Source organism: Sturnus vulgaris, chromosome 1 (genome assembly GCF_052056855.1).
Source record: "Sturnus vulgaris isolate bStuVul1 chromosome 1, bStuVul1.hap1, whole genome shotgun sequence".
Taxonomy (NCBI): Eukaryota; Metazoa; Chordata; class Aves; order Passeriformes; family Sturnidae; genus Sturnus; species Sturnus vulgaris.
Window position 1 is genome coordinate 62,934,324 of NC_142243.1, and position 25,745 is coordinate 62,960,068.

General features: G+C 39.8%; 1 protein-coding gene across 2 annotated transcripts in view; it reads right to left on the reverse strand.

The window, feature by feature from the left end:
- RAMP3 (receptor activity modifying protein 3) overlaps positions 1–25,745 on the reverse strand; it is a 40,702-nt gene that overhangs the window by 13,652 nt on the left and 1,305 nt on the right. For both annotated transcript variants that reach the window (XM_088168184.1, XM_014877332.2), the window contains exons 2-3: positions 9,558–9,587; positions 7,271–7,403 (exon numbers count right to left, since the gene is read on the reverse strand). In XM_088168184.1, coding sequence (XP_088024310.1) covers positions 7,271–7,403; positions 9,558–9,587 — 163 coding nt within the window. The remainder of the gene's footprint in view (positions 1–7,270; positions 7,404–9,557; positions 9,588–25,745) is intronic.

A 25,745-nucleotide genomic window follows, 5' to 3' on the forward strand; every position in this document is an offset into this window, starting at 1 on the left:
GAAGGAAAACAGTATGTTCTTAGGGTAACAATTACCAGTCTGGTTTTCCACTGCTGCCATGACCTCTAGGAGTTTTTAGATGGCTTTTTTAGTAAAAAACTACTGCAAGTTTTGATATGTAAAGATGTGAAAGAAATTCACAGGTAAAAAAGATTAAATATCAGCATCATCATTTCAATGAGAGCTCAAAAAAAGCAGCAACTGTATCTGTATGAGAAGCTCAAAGAAAAACAATCCTACTAAAGAAAACCAAATGCTGGCATCTACCACACCAGTCCTTTTCCTATACCCCACTGAAAACTAAATGGTGTCAGCTACACTGACATGAGGCCACACAAAGTGCAGGTTTACTAGACTTTCCTTCACAGAAACACTGAGCTGACAAAGAATATTTTCTTCTATAAAATCTGGACTAACAAAACTGGGAGGACTTACAGCTGGCTAAATAAGGGATTGTGGTCCCCCTTCTCAGTTAGATCTTCAGGGGAAAAGAAGATATTACTCTTTAGACACATACAGAACTTCAGGTAACAACATTGCAGAAAATTACCCAGAGACCATGCAATAAGATGGCCTTCTGTTGTGCAAGCACATTTGTGATTTGCAGCATTTTTATCGTGACTTTGCCCAAGGTAAACCATAACTGATGTACTTGTCTGTCTACAACCACAACATAAATACAGACAGCTCCCTCTTGACACAAATCAGAGGGGTGGGACTTCCTTTAATCAGTACTGTTCTGGATCTAAAATTGTATGTGCTGGTCACCTAAGCATCCAGTTTCCAGCAGCCCTAGGTTACCTTTCATATGAGAAAATCACATGCAAAAATCCAGAAGCAAGACTTTTCTGAAAATATTTAAAACAATGAACCAAAGGTGTCGGTTTTCTAATTGTGAGACCATTACCATGGGAACACATCAGCTCACATGTATCAGTGGCTCACCTCAGCTGCAGAACAAACCCAGTGGTTTGTCTGAGATTTTCACTAGGGATTTGTATTGAGATTTGATACTAGGGAATATGCTGACCCTATCTGGAAGGAAACTGAAGAGGTGTTTACCCAGGAAGTGAGAAGGCTGAGGTACTCTAATAACTTTTTTTGCCCTGGTCTTCACTGGCAAATGCTCCAGTCAGACCCCACCACTTGCAAAAGGCAAAGCAGGAATTCGGAGAATGAAGAACTACACGCAGTAAGAAAATATCAGGTTCAAAAACATGTAAGGAACCTGAAGGTCCACAGGACCTGATGAGAGGCATTTGCAGGTCCTGAAAGACCTGGCAGAGGAAATGGCTAAGTCACTATCCTCACATTTGAGAAGCCACACCAGTTCACTGAAGCTCCCTTTGGAAAAGAGGAAAGAACCCCCATTTTAAAAAAGGAAAATTAAAAGGATCTCCTCTCCTCTGAAGACAGGCTGAGATATTTAGGGTTGTTCAGCCTGTAGAAGAGGCTTTGTGAAGAACCTTATAGCACCTTCCAATACCTAAAGGGGACTAAAGAGAGCTGAGAGGGACAGTAGTGACAAAACAAGGGGAAATGCCCTTAAAGTGGAAGAAAGTAGGTTTGGATTAGATATTAGAAAGAAATTCTCTACTCTCTAGAACAGATTGCCCAGAAAAGCTATGGATGCTCCATCTCTGGAAGTGTTCAAGGACAGACTGGACAAGGCTTTGAGCAACCTGGTCTAGCAGAGGATGTCCCTGTCCACAGCTTGGAAGCAGATGATCTTTAAGGTCCCTTCCAACCCAAAGCACTCAGCAAATTCTATGGTTTTCACAGAACAGTCCTCTTCTGTAGAAGTTTTGTCATTAGCAGCTGAATGCTGATTGGTGTCTAGATCAGGCTTCCTGCAGTAGTTAATGGGGAAGATGAAAAAACTCAGATAACTGACCAAGAAAATTACTCACTTTGAAGGGTTCTTACATACACGCTCAGCCAGCAAAGGTTCTTAGCTGCAAGACTCAGAAGTGTGGGCATGTAATTTCACTTTGGGCTGCACATAGTTCTTCCAGTGCTTGCCTTCCCATTCATGTCAATGTGATCTGGCTTTCTTTCATGTAACATTTTACTAAGTTTCTTTGAAAACTAGGCCCTTTTACAATTAGCTTAGTTGGGCCCAGTTCTAACAGGCAAAATTCCCACTGACTTTAAAATTGAGCAACAGGATTACTTTTCCAGATTACATCAAATTTAGTCATACAATTTTTTTTCCTTAATTCTTTTTTTCAAATCCTCAGCATCTGTAAAGAACATGGGTGAACTGCCTCATCATCTTTAATGGGACAGAAACTATAGAATTAACATTTCAAGCAAAGTGTTGTGGGAAAACTACACTAAGGCTGTACAGAAAAAAGACTCATTATTTACAGTGGGCACAGACCGTGGATCATTCACACAGCAAAGCAGGAAATTTCATCAGGTACACACACACATCTGCAGTGAATCTGCTTCAGACATACAGCTAAAGAAAAAATTAGCCCTCTCCTACTCTGCTATGAACTGAAATTTAAAACAAGAGAAAAATCAGACTTTTAACATCTTCTGGGTACTGTAAAGCAATGTCACAGCCACTGCCTCACAGCAAATTAGGGACTCCTAGAGCTGTGAAAACAGATAAAAAGTAATGCAGAGATTGGAGGCAGAAGTTTATTACAATCAGTTCTTTTTCTCAAACAGAAAATCCAGATCTGACATGTCTTACATGCACTACTTTGCTAGAACTGTCTTCCAAAACACAAATTGCTATTTCACCCTTGGACTCTAAATCCACAGCTATTCCTTGGCTGGTAAACACAGAATGACTGACTGGGAGTCCCAAAGTATATGCAACCCTAGACACTTATGAGATGAGTGCTGCAACAGTAGTACTGGCTTGAAATAAGAGGATGCCTCACCTGTAACAGATGACATTATCTGTTTATAGATGTTATGGATCAATACTAATCTTTCAAATGAAGAGTTGATGCCTTTCCATAATATACTCACTCACAGGGTTTGCAATAGTGACTACTGGGCAGATTGTGTGGCCTGCATTATGCAACAGTGCAGACATGGCCAGAGCCATCTCTCTGGCCTCAAAATTACTGAAATGCTGGTAACTATATTCAGAGATATTTGGAAAATGGTGATGCAAAAGAGAGAAGACTGGTGCTTGGGAGCAGGCCGAAACTTTAACAAGCCACTGAAAATCATCTTTAGTATGTTTTAGTCCCACATTTCCATAGGGGTTAGGCCTAGGAGACACACACAGATTTGTTTAGAGACTGTTTGTTCTAGCTAAATTGTTTCCAGGATCCAGTTAGAAGTATTTGAAAAACTGTTTCATGAGCTAAGAATAGAAAGCAACCTAAGCAATTACAATAAGGAACATTTTTTTCAGGACAGCTCTGGACACTCCCGTCTTCATCTGGCCACTTGCTTCAGGAATTAGTCATACCTGGCCTCTCAACTGTAGTCCCACACCAGGATTTATCACAGCACACTAAAAAAAGTCTGACTGTTAATAATGAATTTTGGCTTGTGGACAGTAGTTGATTTTACACATTCAGTTGTAGCTGCCAAATATTAAGAAGATAATACAGAAATATAATACATAGTTATTATATGTAATGCAGCACTATTAACATACCTGTTACTTACTGTAAGTAGACATAACAAAAATATTACACATGAAAAATAAAAACCTTCCTGCAATTTCCATTCTTCTTGCAAATGAAAAGTATATTTGCTTTTCTTAACTCCCATATAGCTTTCACCCACATTTTAGTCTCTGCTTATTCACTTGCCATGTACGACCTCGTTGTATTTTCGTCTTCAGAGCTCTCTCCTAATAACCTAAAGGCCTCAGCAAAACTGTGACTAGGCAAACTCCTTCTCTTCTGTCAATGGACACCTCTGGCTGTGCCTGAAGGTTTTACTTTTCTTGTAAGCTGTTTGTGGTTGGCCTTCATATTCTGATGTCCAAGCTAGAACCACTGAAATCCACCACATCCAACTGACTTAAAATATTTTTAAATCCCACTTTGATCCCTCATCGTATTTAAGCTTTCAAATACCTTTGGACAATTTGAACAGGAGTATTTTTATCCTAACTCACTGCAAATCCTCACAGAAACATGCAAAAATTAAAAAGGAAACTTTCTTCAAATAGTGCTCCTGTAAAGCTTTACCTGAGAATTTACTGTTTATATGTGATCATTTTACACTTCCAGCAAGATCAATATCAGCTGAGGAGGCTAAAACTCTCATATTGGTTTGTGGTACCAGCTGCCACACACAGAAGCCTCGTCTGTTCAAAATCAGTAAAAAGGCTGCTTTTTAAAGAACACGAGTTTGTTAAGAATGTCAGAGATGTCAGAAAATCTTACAGTTTAATCAAGTTACAGCAAATTGGAGTCACTGCAAATTCTCTCGCAAATGTTTGGCCAAACTGAAGCACTACAGATAATTCCTATTTACAATCCCATAACGAAAGGACATCCCTTTATACTAAAGAACTAAAACTCCTCCATAGAACAAGGAATTTAGAAGATTAACAGATTTCCATTAACTGTTACATTTCAATATAAGTTACAAAGATTTCTTTCTAAAAAGAGAGAAAAAGTGTCACGCAGAAACTACTGCATGAAGAAACAGTTTCTTTTATACCAAACTTACAGTTTTAACCCACTGTCTGACCCAGGCTGATTAATTGTTACTGCTGGAGGCTAGATATAAAATCAGCACAAACTTAATACTACCATGTTTAAGCATCTGAATTTTAAGTGGCTAGATATACCAGTTTTTCATTAATTTGTCAGATTACTCCAAAGTAAGAAGTGTTTTCTGTCCCATCTCTCAGGGCTCCTCCAATAAGCTGGAATAAATTAGCCTCTATGTGTCCCTGCCCAAAGTAGGGGGTTGGAATTCAAAGATCTTTACAGTCACTTCCAAACCAGGCCTTTCTGCGATTCTATATGTTTCTTATAGAATGCATGACACCAAATAACAATGTGTATTCTCAAAAGAGTCAAAATCTTAAAGGTAGATGCACATTTGCAGCTTCTTCAGCACAATGAACCCCTATGATAAGTTTGTAATCAGACTTCTAATGCTTGATTAATCCTTGATTCAGAAGATAAATTTCAAAACAAATTCCTCCTGCTACTCTCTCCTAAAGTAGAACTTGAAACATTAAAAAAAAAAAAAAGTTTTTTTTAGAAAATTAGGATTATGTAAAAATTTAAAAGACTTTTCTTCTGTAAGAGCCTTGAATTCTTCTGCTACTGCTTTTGAGGGAATGTGCAAAGCCTCAGACTGACCAACTTCTTCAGAAAAATTTTCTTGTACAGGGAATGAAAACAACACCAAATGGTGAGCACAACTGGAAAGGAAAAAATCAAGGTGGATTCTTAACTTTAATAAAGTCAGGAAAACTCAGAGATTTCAGTCATCACCAAACCTTGAAAAATTCTTGCACCAAAATATGTAAACAATTGAAGGAATTTTAGCAGAAATCTTGCAAAAAGCTGCCTGTTTTTTATCCTGCATTAATAAAGGCATAGTCTAATATTTAAGCTCCTATAGTTACTTTTCACTGCTGCAAGTAATCCCATTAGTTGAAGTCATTTAACAATTCAAACAACATATCAGCAAAAAAGTCTTGTGATTATAAAACAATTGCAATGAAGATAAATGGAGCAAAATTACAGTGTTTCCTTCAAAATAAATAAGTCTTGTACCTAGATGAGTTATAAAATTAAATTTGTTGCCCCATAACATACAGATATTTATTAAATAAATTTAGCAGTGCCAGCACTGCAAGGATTTTCTTTTTATTTGTATATACAAACTTCTCTGTCAGATTTGACTGCAATTTCTTCAAGCTGATTTAGAAGAGCCAACACTCTATTGCTCTTCCCCACAGCTGGAGAGAACTGCATGAGTGCATCTTTCACTCCAGTGCCATAGGATTTAAGAATCTACCTTTCAACAGATTCCAAGATTTTAAAGTCATCAAAGTGTGCAAATAAATGTACTAAGAAGGAATAGCATCTAAATTGAAAATATGCTGTCAGATTATGAAACATTATCAACAGGTGGGGCATTTCAACACAGGTTGGTGCTAAGGGAGTTATGGGGAACTGCAGGAACACAGCACTGCAGTCCAACATTGCATTATCTGTCGAGTCTGTTGGTGATCAGCTAGTTAAAGTCTTGCATAACATGACAGGACACTAAGCAGGACCAATGACCCTACGAGAACATATCTGGGGCTCAATGACACTGTAAGAAGTGTGATGACAGCTGGTTTGGGGCTACTCTGCCTCCACAGCAGCCTCCAGAAACAGCACCAGCACAGTTTCAAATGCAGGAAGATGTTCTGCTTCAGGCTAGCTCGTACCATACCAGCTCCAGTTCACTCGAGTCTTGTTTTCTGAAGTGCTGAACACCTGCAGTTTCCTCTGATTTCAGCTGGTGTAGAGTGTACTCAGAGCTTCTGAAAACCAGGCATTATGCATGAGCAGATATAGTCTTAAGAAACAGATAGTCCACAAATCCAAAAATGCCACCAATTTCACAAACCCTGTAAGTTGTCTCCAGATCAGAATTTGAGGTGTGCAGCTTTATAGAGAGATGTTTAAATATCTCCAGTAACTACGGAACAGGAAAGAGATTAGAGAATAATAATGCCACCCTCGTTACTGTCAGTCTTGCTGTATTTTAGACATCCAAACAGAATGGGTGGTGCTCACTCTCTCCATGCTAGCTGGCAGGCAAAGAAACACATGACAGCAGGTTCAATAGGACAAATCATTTTAAATTTGGATAGGGCAATTTCACACGAGGTGAATTTCTGAAACAGTGTAATCTAACTGAAAAAAGGGGAATCAGAGGAGGGAACTGCATTGCTGTCAAGAGAGAGAACAGCATGATTCTAAAAGCATTATTGCTTTAGTGGTTTCACAGAAAAGAAATTACTTGGGGAACGTTTGCTTAAAAGGCACAGAAATACAGATTAAATTTAAACACAACTGTCTGAGGTAACACAATAGCAGCTAGTATTAAATAGCCCATTGGTTAGTTTTCATTAAAATGGATTATTTTGCACACTGTTTGAGTTAAGAGCTGGGTGTCTCTGTGTGCACATGTCCTTACTGCAGGGCTTAAGAGCTACAGCTTAGCCCTCTGCAAGTGGCAACAAAATACAGAAGGTTTTCTATTTTCTGGAACAGAAATATTTTATATGCATCAGGGGAGAACTATTAAAACCAGAAGTAGCTCTTACATGATAAATTCTGTCAGGTTGCACCACTTTTTTGAGTCCACTTTCTTCATCATCTCTTCAAAGAATTTCCCACAGGCAGGCAACTTTTCTAACATGAGAGATTCATTGCAGAGCTCAGTCTGTTGACGTGCACCTAGGAAACATCAGAAGCACTTTAATCACAAATACTGAAATAGAAGCACAAACACATCACTCAAATTTGTTCACACAGTCCAACTTGCCACTTACATTCTCATAAGATTAGCATTTAATTTTTTAAGCAATTTTAGAAAATAGACAAAATAAATATTTACATAAATACATTAAAAACATAACTTGGTATAAAAAAACTAAAGGTTATCATATATAGTACTGCCTTTTAAACCTAGCATAGAGGAACCTATCTAATCACTTTTCTAATCTTACTTAGCTACTACTCATACTAACTTGTTACCACTCATTTGCATTTTTAGTCAAAAGCTAACTGGATCTCCCAATCTCACATCTCAGTGTAGAAAGCACTTTTCAAGCTTACACAGATGCAGTGCATTCAATTAACTATATTACTGTGAAATTACTTTAACATTGAAAATATTTGTATGTCTTACCAGCTAAAGGGTGTGAATTTCCACAGTCACAGCTTTTTCTTTAGTATAGCCACTAAAGGAGTTCTAGAGAACAAGTCCCATGAGGAGTGGCTGAGGGAGCTGGGGTTGTTTAGGGTAAAGAAAAGGAGGCTCAAGGGAGACTTTATTGCTCTCCACAACTGCCTGAAACGAGGCTGCAGCCAGGCAGAGTTTGGTCTCAAACAAGCAACAGAACAGCCCAAAGTTGTGCCAGTGGAGGTTTAGACTGGATATAAGGAAAAATTTCTTCACCAAAAGGGGTGGAACAGGCTACCCAGGGAGGTGGTTGAGCCACCACCCCGGAAGTATTTAAAAGGTGTGTAGATGTGGGACTTAGGGACAAATTTTAGTGGTGGACTTGGCAGTGTTGGAGCAACAGTTGGATGCAGCAATCATAGAGGTCTTTTCCAACAGAAACAATTCTATAATTCGATGAATTATCTACAATTATCAAATGAAACTGAACTTACGGCATATAGCTACTTGCAAAGAAAGAGTTAATGTTGACTTGAGCAAGCCTGTATCTTTTTCAACCTATAATGGCAACTTCAGTATATTTAATCAGTCAAACGTTTTTCTCATCCAGCACATGCTTGTGCTTTAACTCCAGCTATCACAGCTGACTCCTCAGCTGGTGGTCACTCTCTCCATGATGTTGTATGACAAATGACAACCAAATAAACACTTTGTTTTCACATATTTGCCAAGAGCAGCAGGCCCATAACGGGACAGCCTGTGCTGAACCTGAAACCATAAGTCTACAACTTCCTGCAGACCACAAACCTCTCCAAGTGTACAGCTCGCTCACTGGGACCCAACCCTTGGTCCTTCATCACGTCTGACTTTCAGTGCTCTTAAAGCTGTCATGAAACCTTCATCCATGTTGGGAAAAAGTCAAAACTATAATTACACACCAGTGATAGAAATGGCAAAAATTACCACACCGGGGCAGCACAATTTTATCCACAGGACGTTAGCATGATATCATGGACCCTGCCTACTGAAGTGCTCCTGTCAATTTATCTGGCAGCTGCAGCAGTTACCAGTTACACTTTCCACAACTAGACCTGCAGATGAATGCTAAAACTGCAGAATTCAAAACCACATCAAAATTGCATAGCTCACGACTTAAATCCTGCACTGATGCTTTGACAAAAGTTACACAAAGCTGCTTTTCCTGGTAGGGTAATCTAAACAGCCAGCTATCATTTGATTTATAACCAAATCCAACAGAGTACAAGTTTTTCTTCCACTACGTCACATGTGCTGTCAATTTACTCCAGCCCCTTCCCAGCAGGGTGTTTGAAAGGATTTTCCATGCCCTTGAAATTCTGTTGGTTATCTCTATTTAAAACTGAAATATTTTGCAGGGTCATAGGAGAAAAAAGAAACAAATCTATATCAGAGTCATTTGAACAGTCTGATGACACAAGAGTTTCCGTCTAAATCCCTGACCAAAAGAGTTCAAAATCATGGATAATCCTGCAGTTTCACTGCCACTATTGAGAACGACCTTTACAAAATACTACAACACTCTCTTTGCATACAGCCAATGGACAAGACCAGCTGTAAAAAATGCATGACAGTGGACTAATTGAGATGAGATAGGATGGAAGTGTTTCTCAAAAGTCAACCATTAGCAAAACAGAAACAGAAGTTTGAATTTTTGAAGCAAGACTCACCTGCAAATCCAAGCGTCATTAGACCATTAACTAGGAAGAGAAAAAAAAAGAAGAGATGAGTTAGATGCTTACATACTCTTATATAAAAGAATTAGTGCAATTACAAGCCAAGTAGAGGATAACTGCGTTTCAACAGAATATTCAAAACGCTTATTCAAACAATAGTTTCAGTTTTCTTAAAGAGTGTGTCTAAATGAAATAATGAGCATTTGGAGAACATTATGTTTTTAAATTTCTTTTCATCTATCCTTTAAATGTCTGAGTCAGACTTCTTATGGGTCTGTATATACCACTCCTTCCTCTAGTTTCTAATATTAAGGATCAGGGACAGGCCAATTTTTACCTCAAGCTTCTTAAGGGTGAAAAAGTTCAAAAAGATAACACATACACTCAAAGCATAGGTGTACTGCACATTCTAACATGTAGAGAAAAAAAATCCTTTAGTTGTTAAGCAAATACAACCACAAGTGTGTACTCTCTTCATTAAAAGCATATTGCTGTGTTAAAGTCTCCAACTTTTGCACAGTGAAGTCACACATTTTGAAAAACATTACAATCAAAATCGATAAGTCTCTTTTGCAGAAGTTATGCTAACATGGGTATGTCAGAAGAGCATCCAAATGGAAAGAGACTGCACCAACAGAAGAAGCCTTCTGATTAGTGATTTGCTGTATATCCAGATGGATTAAATTAACAGAAGCCCACTGTGTTTGCACAGCTCCAGCCACACCCAGGATATTGTAATAGCTAAGGGGGACATGGCTTCAATTATTTTTGATGTCCCAATGAAGAATAAAAATTGTTGACAAATCTTTATAGTGTTAACCTCGCATCAGAAATTAAATGAATTATTTCACACAGATGGGTGCTTCCCTGTTTGTACAATACATGGCACCAATAAAACGAATCAAGATATATGTAGCAGAGTATCAGCACCAATCATTAATCTAGGCCATGGTCACTGGGATGTGCCAAGCTGTCAACTGAGTTAACTGAAAATTATTGGGTACATGCATGCAAGAAGAATTTAGATCCTTCTAAGGAACGTATTTTTCTTCCAGAAAATATCTGTCTTAGTTACTAACGAGCCAGAATGTACTGTGAGGAGCAGGAATCCACACATTGGAAAATTGTCATGCATCCAAACACACAGAGATGAAACTCCATAATACACTCTGATGGCTGTACCTCTTTCACTAATAGAGCACTTTTCTTTCCAGGCCATTAGCAGATGGACTAATAAATACACTTCATTCCCTGGGTGGGTTTTTCCTGAATCCTCATTTAAAAATGTTCCTTATTGACTGCAGAAGGCCGAAGATCACACTGAAAGCACATGTTTTAGGATGAAGCCAAACCCACCCATTCTGGGTAAACAGTGTAGGACACACATAGATACCCCAAGTACTCCCGTGGAAGATCACAGACTGCACCTCCAATTCTTTTTCTATCAGTTCCTATCACTGTGCTCTGTATCTTTTGTAGTTATGGCTGCAGTAATCCTCACAAGACCACAGTAATGCAAATAAAGAGAAAATTTACAACGAGAAAGAACCAGTCTGCCCCAAGCATCAGTGAGGAAAGCTGTGAAAAGCCAAATACTGAATAAAGGCTTTGCTCACAAATCCTCCTGCCCACAAGAAAATGTGCTTTGTGCGTCTTTTTTATCTGCTCCTAACAAAGTAACACAGGACGTTTTTCACCTATTCTCAACCAAAGGAGTCTGGATACCTTCAGAAAAGGGTAAAACAGCCATTCAGATTACCATGAACCACCTCTCTTATTTTCTTTGCTCTGAGACACTCAAGTCATAATAAAGATTTAATCAGGATGCTACAGCATGCTGGTCATGATAGTGTACACAAAAATGTTCTAGTAGCACTTTTAAGATGGGGCAAGCTCAGCTTTTTTCTTGAAAGGCTGATGCCATGAAATCTCTCATTAGAAGATTCATAAAAGAAGCAAAATGGGTCAGTGTTGAAAGGTGTTACCAAGACCCCAAAATAAAACAGTTGGCATAAACTCTCACCTAAACTAACATTCAGGGAGAGAAAAGGAGGTTCAGTTTGACTGTACTAGCTACCTGAACTAGCTGCTCACTTTTTTTTTCTCCATACATAGTAGCAGCATGGTGATCATCCCTAGCATCAGCTGAATTAGATGGGAAGGGAACAACCAGGTTAGAGGCAGAGCAAAACAAAGGATCATCAAGTGAAGGATGAGGAAAAATAGATTTGAAGGGCTTTTAGAAAGAAAAAGAGAAGATACACAAAGCAGGAGAGAGTAATGGAAAATAAGAAAACGGGGAAAAAACCACAATTTTTTTATTCACAACCTTCTTCAAGATCTTGTATATGAAAAATCTCATCCTAGACCTTCACTAGAACCTGCTGTTATCTGCTCTCTACCCTCCTTTTCCAAAAAGACATAATTCTGACACTAAAAAGCAAGTTCAAAATGAGATTCACAGCCATATGTAATTTCACAACTGGGATACATGACAGGATAACTGTCCTGAAGTTTTGTCAAGTATATAAGCTTTTTCTGTGGAATGGAAAAATATTTCCAAATGTTTATTTTTCTTCTATAGTGTTATTATTCATTGATATTTTTCCCAGAGGCTTGAAAGAAGGACTGAATGTCTGTCTTGAAACTACTTCAATAAATCTGAAGCAGCATATGAATTGCTATGTGTTCTCCCTGCTCCACCTTTCTCCAAACATGTTTTAAGCACAATTCTGAAAATCTTGTGTAAATATATGAGTGAAATGTTACATTTTTCTCTTCTCTGAATGCTTTTTAAGGTGCTATTACTGACAGTATAGTAAGATATTTTGAGTGGCTCCCATACTTTCTCAGAAAAATTCTTATTTTAACAGATAAAACTGCTGTATGCACCTTTTAGCAAGCAATTTCAGCAGTTTAATACTCTGCATATTCTTCAAAATTTGTGACGTTTATTCAAAACCTCATGTTTATCAATCATAATGTTCATAAGCAAAAAGAATATAAGTTAAACCTCATGTCAAGAGCCTACCTCTGTATCTCTTTTTAAAGGGAATCCTGCCAGTTACCATCATCTAATCTTTATCTACATCAGGATGGATCTCCATGGCAAGTTATGTACTAACCAAACAGATGCCTCTCTGCAGAACTTGAAGTTTTACTGATAGCAGCTCGTAACTGTGCAAGTACTGTCCTGACATACAGCTCACTAAAGCAAGTAAAACCAGAGTTTGAAACGGGAACTGCTGCTCTACAACGATGCACATTTGATTTGTTGGAAACATAGGTGAGAGATTAGTACTTTATTATTAATATAATCTATATAGATATGCATAATTTTGTCATACTGATCAAATGTCAACACCCACATTTTCTTATAAACCTGTTTTTAAATACTGATTAAGCCAGTCTTACAGCAGTTTAAGGTTTCTCCAGGTATTTAAATATTGAATAAAGCTACCTGTTGCACAGGTACTACTAAAGATCATGTTAAAAATTCAACAATCTTTTATGTAAACCCCAAGTCATATCATTACAGGCACTCTAGCAGGAATGCACAGACACTTCAGGGTATCTAATGCAAAAGAAATTCCCTGTGGAAATTACTTCTCCTATGCTCCCACACAATGTCAGGAGGCATCCTACTACATAAAAAAACACTGGTTACAAATTGGCATAGGGTTTTCTTATTATCTGCTTCCTGGGCATTCATAATTTTAAGAGATTCGTTTCACTAGGGTCTGTCCCAATACAGAAGGACAAGATGAGCTAACATGAGAGTTACATGGTTGCCTCCCAAAGCCTTTTCTAAAACTCCTCTGTTTGGGTCAAGTCAAATGTGCATGGCCAAAACACGACACACTCTGAATAGGCTAAGAAATCCTACAACTTGATGGGAAAGCCCAGAGGAAACTATAAAAGTGAAGGAAAGGAAAAATAATGCTATTGGTACAAAAACTAAACCACCTGTCACTCTTTAAATAACTCTCTGCACAAAATACATGGCTCAGAAGGTCATCTTTTGTTTTCAGCTACCAACTGTCCTTTTGACACTTCTTCTCAAGAGGAGTGGGATGGGGAGAGGGGGACAGGGACAGGACACAAGAACAACATGACATAGTATGAAAGCAACCAAGGAAATGAGGCAACTGGAGTTCAGAGTCAGGCAATGACAGGAACTCAACACAAAGGAAGGATGCCAGGAATAAACAGAAGCTTGCAATAAATATAGTACTTGAAAGAAATGTTACACTTGCATTCAAAATTGGCCCAGAAAAAAAATGTGTCTCAGCGTATGGAGAGGCAGGAGCAAGGTAAACCTGTTGGCAGGGTGAACTGACCTGTCTCTGGGTTCAAGAAGTTTTCCTGAGAGCTAGCAGGACATGGAACTCAGCTTTGCTGAATCCTTTTTAATGCTCTTTTTAATTTCCTTGTGTCAATTGTACGGAAGATGCATATATAGCCATAAAACTATAATATTCAAAATTAAAACAGCAGCTCAATGCTTATTTTATCACAGTTTGAGGCACTACATTATTGTTTTTTAATTGTGGAGGTAATTTCAGACTGTTAACTATTTTGGACATTAGGGTCTTCTTCCTGCAGAGGAAGAAAAGCATGAAAGGAAGTAAATTAAGCCTTTTCATTTCATCTGTAGAAATCAACAGGGATGTCTGAGGGCATCAGCTGTTCCAACCCACGTTGGTATAGAGCTCCCCAGCTTTCCAGTGGCTGCTGGAAATGTGGAAATGAAAGGAAATGTGACCATTATTCCAAGTTCATGCTTCAACTGAGACTCTTTCAGAGTAGCAATACCAATTATTGTCTTTTACATTGTTTTTTGAACTTCTTAAATCACTGCTGGCAGCATTATTAATAATGAGCAGTCATTTCTGAACAGTTTGTCTACTTCCAGAAGTGTTGGATGGGTTTTCTACTCCTTAGAAATATTTTATTAAAAATACTTGTTATATATTTATTTAAATAGAATATACCACTTTCATTCTCTATTAATAATTAACAGTTTATCAAAAAATAATTAAATTAAACAATCAGTTCAACAACTAACTTGTGAAGGGATTTCTTAGCTGTACACTAAGATCTGTATTGTGCTGGAAGTTGCATGGCTCAGTCAAAAATTTAACAATGTTTTCTTCAAGCCTTTTCTGTCCCATTACATTTTTGATGAAGCAGTATGTAACTGAAATGTAAAGTACTTTTTTTTATAACCACTGACTTTCAGACAGTGAATATACTAAATATTCCAAGAGCAGAATCAATTGCTTGAAGTAAACTTTGTTCACACTTTTACAAAAGTTACATACACAAATGTGATCCTTGACTAGATATCCATCTTTCGAGAAAGTAAAACTGAGGAAGGGTAAGAGGAGTACATTTGTTTCTGGACAAGAAAGAAATTTGTGGCATTAGAAATGGTTTGAAGATGACATTTAGCAACAAGCACAGCATCACCAGCTGGTCCAGGGGGTTGATTGTCCCACTCTACTCTGTGCTGTTGTGGCTTCACCTCAAGTCCTGTGGGCAGCTTTAGGCACCTCAACATAAACAATACATTAAGCTATCAGAAAGCATTGAAAGGAGGGCTGCCAAGATCACAGAATGAGTTAGATTGGAAAAGACCTCTGAGATTATCGAGTCCAGCCTATGACCTTGTCAACTAGAGCAAAGCACTAAGTGCCACATCCAGTCTTTCCCTAAACTCTTCCAGGGACAGTGACTCCACCATCCCTCTGAGCAGCCCATTCCAATATCAAATCACTGTTTCTGTGAAGAAATTCTTCCTAACGTCCAGCCTAAACCTCCCTGGCACAGCTTAAGGCTGTGTCCTCTTGTCCCGTTGCTGGTTGCCTGGGAGCAGAGACTGACCCCACCTGGCTACACCCTCCTTTCAGGCAGGTGTAGAGAATTATAAGGTCTCCTCTGAGCCTCCCTTTCTCCAGGCTAAACACCCCCAGCTCCTTCAGCCACTGCTCACAGGACTTACCTTCTAGACCCTTCATCAGCTCCACTGCCCTCCTCTGGACTCCTTCTAGCACTTCAATGTCCTGCTTGAAGTGAGAGCCCCAAAACTGCACGCAGCACTCCAGGTGTGCCCTCAACAGCGCTGAATGCAGGGGTAGAATCACTTTCCTACTCATGCTGGCCACGATACTTCTGATACAGGCCAGGATGCCATTGGCCTTCTCGGCCATCCTAGCTCATGTGCAGCTGCTGACCAGCACCTCCAGATCCTTTTCCTCCAGGCAGTTTTCCAACTACTCCACCCCCACCCTGCAGCACTGCATGAGACTCTTGTGGCCAAAGTGTAGGACCTGGCACTTGGCCTTGTTGAACCTCAGACTTATTGATCCAGCCTGTCTAGATCCCTCTGCAGAGCCTTTCCATCCACCAGCAGATCGACATTTGCATCCAACTTGGTGTCATCCACAAATTCACTAAGTGTAGACTTGATTCCCTCATCCAGATCATCAATAAAATTTTAAATTGGACCCAACACTGATCCCTGGGGACTCCCACAAGAACCAGACACCAACTGGCTGCAACACTGTTCACCACCACTTTCTTGGCCCAGCCATCCAGCCAGTTCTTAATTCAGCAAAGAGTGCTCCTGTTCAAGCTGTGGGCTGCCAGTTCTCCAGGAGCATGCTATAGGAGGTGGTGTCAAAGGCTTAGCTGAAGTCCAGATGGTGAAGAAGGATGCCATACGAGGAGCAGCAGAGGTCACATGGCTTGTTCAGGGGGAGACTGAGGAGAGACCTCATTGTGCTCTACAACTTCCTCATGAGTGGAAGCAGAAGGCCTGACACTGATCCCTTCTCTGTGATGCCCAGTGACAGGACCCAAGGGAATGGCCTGAAGCTGTGTTAGGAAAGGTTTAGGTTGGTTATTAGAATAAGGTTCTTTACCTAGAGGATGGCTGGGCACTGAAACAGCCTCCCCCAGGAATGGTCACAGCACCAAGCCTAAAAGCGTTCAAGAAGCATTTAGACAATACCCTCAGGTACATGGTGTGATTCTTGGGGCTGTCCTGTGCAAGGCCAGGAACTGGACTTCAATGATCCTTGTAGATCGCTTCCAACTCAGGTAATTCTATGATTCTATGATATAAGGTGGAAGGAAGAAAGTTCCAGATGATTACATACATTAGGACGTTCCTCTGGTCAGCAGAGACAAGCACAACATTCCTAACAAACCCAAATTCACGGAATTAACATCTGTGACTCACCTAGGATGTGAGGCAAACACTGTTATTCACCATGTATCTATGGGCCTGCCAAAGGCTTGTGCTCCTTGTTTTTACACAGTAGTTGTCACATTAGTGTGTAACATCTAGACTAATCAGACCATAGCTCTTCATGATTTATGACTACAGATAAATACACTTCTAGCAAGTGGAAGTGAAAAATCTTTTTTTCACCCCCTAAACATCTCCAGGTTCACTACAGCCTTGTGAGGTACTGCTCACAAGATGAACTATGGAAATAATGACAGAACTAGTAAGAAGTCTGTCTAAGGTCACAAGCAGAAACCAGCACCAGTCTTAACTACAGTGTGAGCCAGCAGCAGTCAGTGCCAGTATCTATTTCACAACTATCTCCTCTCAGAAAATGTTACTAAAGCAACTAAAGAACATGATCTCTCAGCCCAAAAGATAATCGTGAAATATGTCAGCTGTGCTATTTATGGGAAAGTATGTTAGCTAATGAGACAGCATAATTCTGATTCACTGCCTTCAACAGTGAGATAGCTTGCAACTACGGTTGAGAGTCACACACCCCCCAGACCACATGAGAACTGTGACAGCCCCTGAAGCTGGCTATCTGCATCCAGGACCTCAGCTTGACACTGCATCACCTGATCACCTGGAAACACAAATTTGATCTAATGGCTGCTCATTATTACAAGCCAGATGCCTGTCATTAGTCAAAAAGGCAGGAAAACACAAAAGAAAATGGGATGTGATGTGATGTAAGATTTCCCTATAACCAGGAAAACTCAGCACAATACAGACTTTATTCCATACCTAACTACCTATGAAAGAGTGTGAAAAACCAGTCCCTCAAGGCCAATAGAGGCTGCAGTTTGTTCCTGTGAGGTAGCCTGAAAGAGAAGTAACCTTTTTTTTTCTTTTTTTTCTTCTTTTTTTTTTTTTTTTTTTTATAACTTTGGGAAGGGGAAATGACCCATGAAGATTTCACAGACAAGGGTCACTGCACACTCCCTCCTGAGGAAATGTTTAAAACCATGGGATACTTGAAGACATTTAAAGATCCTTCTTCCCTTGACAGGCAGAACATTTAAATCAAGATACTACCCTCATAGAAGGCCTGGGAAGATTTTTTCCTTTTCTGACCAGATGACAAAAATTCCCCCCGGCACATCTACCTTCTCTTGATGTCGCATGTAATCCTCTCACAGATTCCTAATGCTGTTACATACCATGCATACATCAATATGATTCCAGTGAAGCCATGTTTTCTTTCAATTCTATACCTACTATGAAATACTAGATTGGTCTGACCATCCAAATGTGGGTTGCTTCTCTTCAGCAGCCCAGCTTGATCACCAGGGTTCCAGAGCCCTGGATACTCACCTGCATGATCACAGAATATTTTAAATTACATGTTGCCATGAAGAACTCACAAGAACGATGAAACACTAACAAAATTTCAGAGCTTCACATGCCTACTTATACTGCTGTATATGTACCTGCTCATAGTAGGTGTGAGTGGCTTTTCACAACAGCACCCTTGCTACAAGGAATAAACACTGAAAACAAATCCTTGCATGACAGCACAATCCCTGCACATCATAACTTTTCCTAGGTGTATACTGGTATACAGGAAACTGCAAAGCAACACATTCTGGCATAGGAAATTACTTAGGCCAATCTACTGGAGTAAACCATTCCATCAGATGTCTATCAAGCCACTCTATTACAACCCTCCTCAGCTGGACAGGAGGAGAGAAAATATAATGAAAAGCTCAAGGGTCAAGGACAGGGAGAAATCACTTAATAGCTGTCATCATGGTCAAGAGACTCAATGTGATAAAAGTAATTTAATTTATTGCCAATTAAAATCAGAGTAGGGTAATGAGAAATAAAATCAATTCTTAAAATACGCTCCCCCTACCTCTCTCTTCTTCCCAAGCTTAATTTCACTTCTAATTTCTCTCTCCTCCTCTTGGAGCACTGCAGGGGAATGGGGAATGGTGGCTGCAGTCAGTTCATCGTGCATTGTCTCTGTCACTCCTCCCTCCTCAGGAGGACGACTCCTCACACTCTTCCCCTACTCCAGTGCTGTGCCCCTTCCACAGGAGACAGCCCTCCACAAACCTCCAGCACGAGTCTTCCCTGCAGTCCTTCATGAACTGCTCCAGCGTGGATCCTTCCACTGGGTCTCAGGTCCTGCCAGGAGCCTGCAAACTTCCCACAAGGTCACAGCTTCCTTTGGACATCCACATGTTTGGGAATGGGGCCCTCCAGGGGCTGTAGGTGAATCTCTGCTACTGCATGGTCTTCTATGGGCTGCAGGGGCACAGCTGCCTCACCCTGGTCTTCAGCACAGGCTGCAGGGGAATCTCAGCTCTGCCTCCTGCAACACCTCCTCCCACTCCTTTTGCACTCACCACAGTTGCTTCTCTCACATGTTCTCTCTCCACACTTGCAGCTGCTGTTCTGCAGCAGGTCTTTTCCCCATTATAACTATGTAATCCCAGAAATGTTCCCATTGCCACTGATGGGCACCGATGACCTTGGCCAACAGCAGATTCAAATTAACAACGTTGGTTATTCTCTATTCATCTATAGATCAGGGCTTGTTAGCTCCAACAGTATCAGTGGGCCTGCAAAACATTTTACCTAAATCTGCCTGCTTTTACAGTGTCAGAGATGTTCTAACGTTGATATTTTCTGTGGCTTTGCTTCCATATGGCAGGCAAACTTTTACACCTAAAGCCTGAGTGAAATCCTCCTAAGGATTTTGGAGTCATGCCAGAAATAAGTAGAAAGGAGAGTAGATAAGAATGAGTACTCCCTTCCCTCTAGTTTTGCAAATGTGTCAACAATAGTTTTACTCATGAAGTTAAAGCTTAATTTATTTATACAGCTGTGGAGTGGTACACTTTGACACCAGAAGGAATCCCTAACATCTTCCAGATCTTTTATAGAACAAGGTAAAGAAGATCTTACAATAATTTCTGAACCAAGCCTAGAACATCTACTCAAAGAGAGATATTCTTCATAAACATTTCCAGTGTACATTTCAAGACTGCAAGAATCACCGATTTCCTACAAGAGGTGTTTATTTTACATTGTTCCTACTAGCAGTTTTTATTTCTTTGCCAAGTTTTTGTTTTCTAAACCACTTAGTGATAAAGTATGAAGTAGCTGTGAGGAAAAGAAAACCTAAATATTGCACAGGCATATTTGGCATGGAACAGCATGAGCCATATAGCATCAAGCATCCATATGGTGTTGTACTGTACATTTCACCTGTTCTGTACTGCTCCATCAGAAAGGTAAGACAAAGAGGAGTTAGAATTTACTTTAACTACAACTCACTGAAAATAGGAAGTCTAAAATGTCACATTACTTCACAGAGAGAGATTCCTCTCCCCATTTCCAAAAGTATTTAAGTCCAAGAAAAGACCACTAACATTTCTTTCCAAAAATTTTAAAATACAGAAGGAAAACAAGTATTTTGAGGAGTTTAATCTTCTTTCAACCTTTACTTTGCAATGCTCTTTTTTGCTGTTTCTGGTTTACACTGGAGACAGTTAAATAGAAACTGGACCAATGGCTATTCCAGCAATATTATCTCTATTTCACTGTGCATCACTAAGTGTTTCATGGTAAAAAATTCCCACCCCAAACATAGCCCTGCAAGTATGCTCAGCAGCCACATTTACTAATGGCAAAGGTTACCATTCTTGAATGCAAATCTGTCTAGGTCCACTGGTCGAAAACAAGAAATTTACATCATTTTTTAACATGATACAGTCAGTTCTGACTTCATGCCAGCTTGAAATACAGACATAGCTTAGAAAAAAACTAAATATTGATCTGCTTTCTAAAAATAAAACAGGTACAGAGGAGATTTCACACATACTGAATGACAATTGATGATTCCCTGGAGATAAAGGCTTTGAGCATCTCTTCACTGAAAGCCAAAACAAATTTATTTTTCCTAGTTCTCTTGAAAATATAAGCTTAATGCTTTATCATTTTAAGTTTACAATACATATTGCTAAAGAAACCTCATCTAATATTAAATTGGACAAGTTATGCTCTTCGTATATGCAGATCCTTGAGGAATAAAGCTGGAACAGCTCATGAACTCAAGAGTTGTGGAAAGACAGCATTACACTTGCAGCCACTTGTCAAAAACAAGCTCAAAGACTCTTCCACAGTCCCATGTGGCTGCCAGGCAGCAGAGCCCTGACATGGAGGCTGAGATCCCCTTCAAGAAAAGGGCCACCTCCACTCCAAAGCTACAGAAAGCCTGTCTGGGTATCTCAGAGAGCTACAGCTCCCCAGACAATTCCAACTGCAAGCATCCGTGGCCTTCATGCCACCACATCAGGAGAACAGCCCTGAGGACACTCTTCAGCAACAGAGTGTGAGCAAGAGAGAAGATCACAGATCAAAGTTAAGTCCAAGTGCTCAGCAGAAATCTGAGCTTTGTGTCCAATTGATGACCACTTGAATGACTTCTCTAAGGTTCCGTTTCCTGTTCCAGTATCTCCCCATCTCTTCACAACATTTTATAGCTGTGAAACCTCTTCCCCTTTCTGCTAAAGGCAGGAGGGCCACTCAGAAAAAAGGCTGCACACCTTGTCAAATCTCAAACTATGTCTTTTGAGACAACAACAACAACAGCAATGCAATAATATTTTAAAACAATTAGTCTCTAGCATGAATCTGGACACAAAAGCATGCAAAAGGAGTCTGTCACTTGTGACATTTGGAAACAAAATGATTTCACATAATAAGTGACAGTCATTACAGGCCAATGTTAATCACACTACTTATTCTGACACTGCCCACAGATAATGCTTTGCAAAATAAAGGCAAAGTAGACACACTTATTAGAGTGTGAAAATCTTAAGACAAATACTTTATTGTAGGGCCCAGTGCTTCTGCAGTCCTTTGCTCACCCAGCTTAATCTGGTTAGATGCAAACAAGACATGCTTTCATCAGCCTGGTGCTCTGCTAGGGTCTCAGCAGCACCTACCACATTTTCCTCTTCAGGTGAGAGTCCCCCTGGCTCAGAGCATGGGGGACCAAGTGACACTTCATTGGTGGCAGAAGGCCACCAATCTGTCTCCATAGAGGCAAAATTCTGTATTCCTGGAGACAAACTGAGGCCAAGGGCTGCTATGCAGGCATGTCCCTTGTCCAAGGCAATATGGTAGATCATGTTAAGCTGCTCTGAAGACAACAAGGGATCATCCTCTCTACCCTTTGGACCATTTGTAACATGCCACTGCATTTTCTTTTGAGGTTTTTAGCAAGGAAAAGAGCTGTCTCTTCTTTTCAGACTGGTTTCAAGGAAGTCAACATATGAAGGGAGATTAAGCCTCAAAACTTCTGAAAGGATACCTTTTTCCTATTCCACTTTGCTACTCCTTTCTTTCCTCATACTTGCACATTTCCACAGAAGACCTAAGAGTCCTTCAAGCAGCTTTCAGGTTGCTCTACATATATATTTATATTAAAATAATGTCAATTTTTTCCATTTATATTTTCCAGTTTATCTCAATGCAAGCCTGGCTGTGAAGAGATTGTTATTTTAGAAAAGACAGGCTGTTTCCATAAAGCACTAAATAATACACTTCTAAAACTCTGTTCTGAAATAAAATGGTTCATGTGACAGCTTTCACTAAACTAAAAGGGTGTGAATTAAAACAGGTTTCATTATGCTTGTGAAAATTAATCTCTCTGAGCCTCAAATGAAAGCACAGTTTGCTTTCTTCATGCGTCTCTCAAGTACTAATTTCAATAGCCAAGACACAGATGGTAGCAAATGGTGTTTTTTAAGGGACCACTCATTGCAGATTTTCCCTCGGTATGGTAAACTGGAAATTGATTCATTTGTCTGCAGTTCAAGCCATGAATCATCTCAGTTACCAGTAGATAGGTGGGAGAAACTGAAACACAAATAGGAGAAAAACTGCTGGTGGTGCAATGCTTAAACACAGCTCAACTGACAAAACCTCCCATAGCTCCCCTTGAGCTCAGCTCAAGACCCTTTCCTTCAAATCATGCAGTCTGTGTGTATCTGCACCTATAGCAGCACCTGTCTATCTCAGTGTGGAATTCAATCTCCACTTCATAGTTTCTCGTGGGCTGCTTCATAGGCAAAACAAACCTACAGCAAAGCCCCAAGACACCAAAGGCATTTAAAACCTTAACAAGGATGTAGACAGTGAGAGCTTACTAATTTAGGAGCAAGAGTGTACTGGCTAAATGGTTTCCAGCATTAGATCTCATTGCTGTAAATCAGGGTTTAAAAGCCCAATTTCTCCTCCACACTTTCAGCCTGGAGTTACCTTCAAAAATGGAGGGCCATTCTTCCTGGGGGCTGGGACCAAGCCAGCTGGAGATGGCATTCGATGTCCTGTGCTACCACCTGCAGTCCACCTGCCACCACAGGGACAGTCCTGCCACTCACCTCTCCAGGGAACTGGTATGAACCTGCCCCCTGTTGCATGTGTAGATCTTAGGAAAGAAGCAACACCTTTCCGAATAAAAGAATCAGGAGACACAAAACAGGGTGAAGGATGGTGGGAAGAATGCCTGGATCCAACAGCAAATTGGAACACAGGCTGTATTTACACCAGATCTTTGCTTTCAGCATGGATGTTGGTGGGGTCTGCTGCCTATCTTCCTGCTTGCCTAATGTCGAAAATCATGTCTTTAGAAAACGAAGCATCATTTTGGTAGAGAAGTGTATTTGTTAGAACTCTGTGGTCTGTCTCAGAATAAGATGTTCTGTTTTGCAAAGGTTTATTTATTTTACACACACATACTTTCCTGGGTCTATTAAATTCAGAACTCCTACAACAGTATTCCCTTTCTTTGTTCCACCCTTTGCAGCTGCAAAACAGCATGATATTCAAAAGAAAATAATGGGGAAGAAAAACCTTGATTTGGCTTTCAAACTTTAACCCACTAAAATTGTTTCCTGTTGTTTTGTTTTTTTTTTTCATCACTGGAATCCAAACTCTCCAGGACTTACATATGCCATGTTTCACACGAGGGGAGCTCAGGACCTTACAGAATTTGGACTTCTATACACAGCTTTTTCATTATTGTTTGCAGATGAGATAGAGTCTTTAAAACAGAAATTAAGTGTAATTGGGACCAGGCTGTTTCCAACTGTTCAGCTGATCACCTGTGAACAAAGCACTAAGCTTGGCTAACCTCTGTGAAAACCGGATTATGAAATGCAAAAACCTACCATCTTTGAAATCTGCATACAAGAACTGCTCCAGATAAGGATGACACCATCTCTCTTGATATGGGTTTATACAAATATGTTGAAAAAGATTACTCTAGAATTTAAAAAATACCCAGCTTTACTCCACTAGTATCTTTTAACTCCAATACAAATAGTACCACTGAAATGCAGGTGTTACATAAAGAGTGAAAGAGAAACATTTGGGCAGGAATTCTGAAACAATGACCTGTGTAGAAAACCCACGTTGTCTGTTAAAAAGTCATGGTCAAGCCCATATGTTTCTTCTTGCCTCAGCTTCCACACATAGAAGTAGAATAAGAGAACTTGCTATGACGATAAATACAACACTATTTCTTAGATTATTTCTTAGATACTTAGATTCTACAGTTAGTAAGTGTCTTCTAAGTATCTATAGGTCTGCTAAGCAAACCAATGGATTTCACCTGACAGCTGGTGTTTCCAGCTCTGCCCCAGATGTCATCAGCACTTCACAGAACTGACGACATGCCAGTGTACCAAGTACCTCAGCTGATGCTTTCTTTCCCCTCCACACTCAGCAATTCCAACTTCTCCTAAAATCAGAGTGAACACATTGCCTTTTCCTGCCATCCTCGCTGAGGATGAACAACACAACAGGTAGTTATGCACAGAGATAATGTGTCAAGAGCCCTAGGCAGAAAGATACAGAAAGTAGTGGTCTGAGGTTACAGAAGCACAGTCCCACACCCCACATAGATGGGCTCCCCAATGCCTTCAGAGAGCTTAGAACTGAGGGATGGTGGTTTCACCTTAATGGCAGAGGTCAGAGGTCTCTGCTTAATCAAAAAAAGCCATTTGGAATGACCATTCAATTAAAGCAAAAATTCTTCCAAAATAGCTGTTTTTAAAACTGTGTATGTATTCCCAAAGAAGAAATTTCGTTTTCTACTACTTTAGGTTTTTCTTATTAAAAAAACTGATTTCACATCCTTGAACTCTATGGTTTTTCTACTAGGAAATCAGTCTCATTTCATTAGTTCTTGATTATATCTACCCTTTCCAATTCCAAGCAAAAATAATGCATTATCAGTTAACATATACTCTTAAAATCTTTTGTGTGTCTGTGTTATTCTATTAGGAATGGAACTAGCACACTTAAAAATGTCTAGCACAATTGATTTATCTGTGTCTCTCTGGTGAAAAATGTCCTCCTGTACCTTCCTGAGCCACAGGGACACTGTCCTTCACTCTAGTAAATCTCTGAAAATAAATCTCCAGTGGGCAATTTTGCTTTGCAAAACTCAAAGTTACATCATGACGTCTCCCAGTACAAAAGGATTATTGCCTAGCTCCCTGAGTTCGAGATTGCATAAATCTTTCATGTGTCAAGACAAGTGTTGGCCATCTCTTTATTCTTTTTCAGCTGAGGAATAACAAAAATCTGAGCAACTAAGATAAGATTTTAGAAGTCCTCAAGACACAGAGAATCAGAAACTTGTGCATGTGACATGTCATTCTTTTGACAGACCAGCTGAGAATGATCCTACTCAACACTGTCTATACAACTATCCATTTTTTTGTGGATCTTTTCATAGAAATACGTGCAGTGTTTACCAGCTCTTTGTACTTTGGAAGGGGTCTAAATAGCAAACAAAGTTCTGAAGCCCTCAGGCCTGAATTTTTGTCCCTTAAATGTGACTCACAAGGAATCAACTA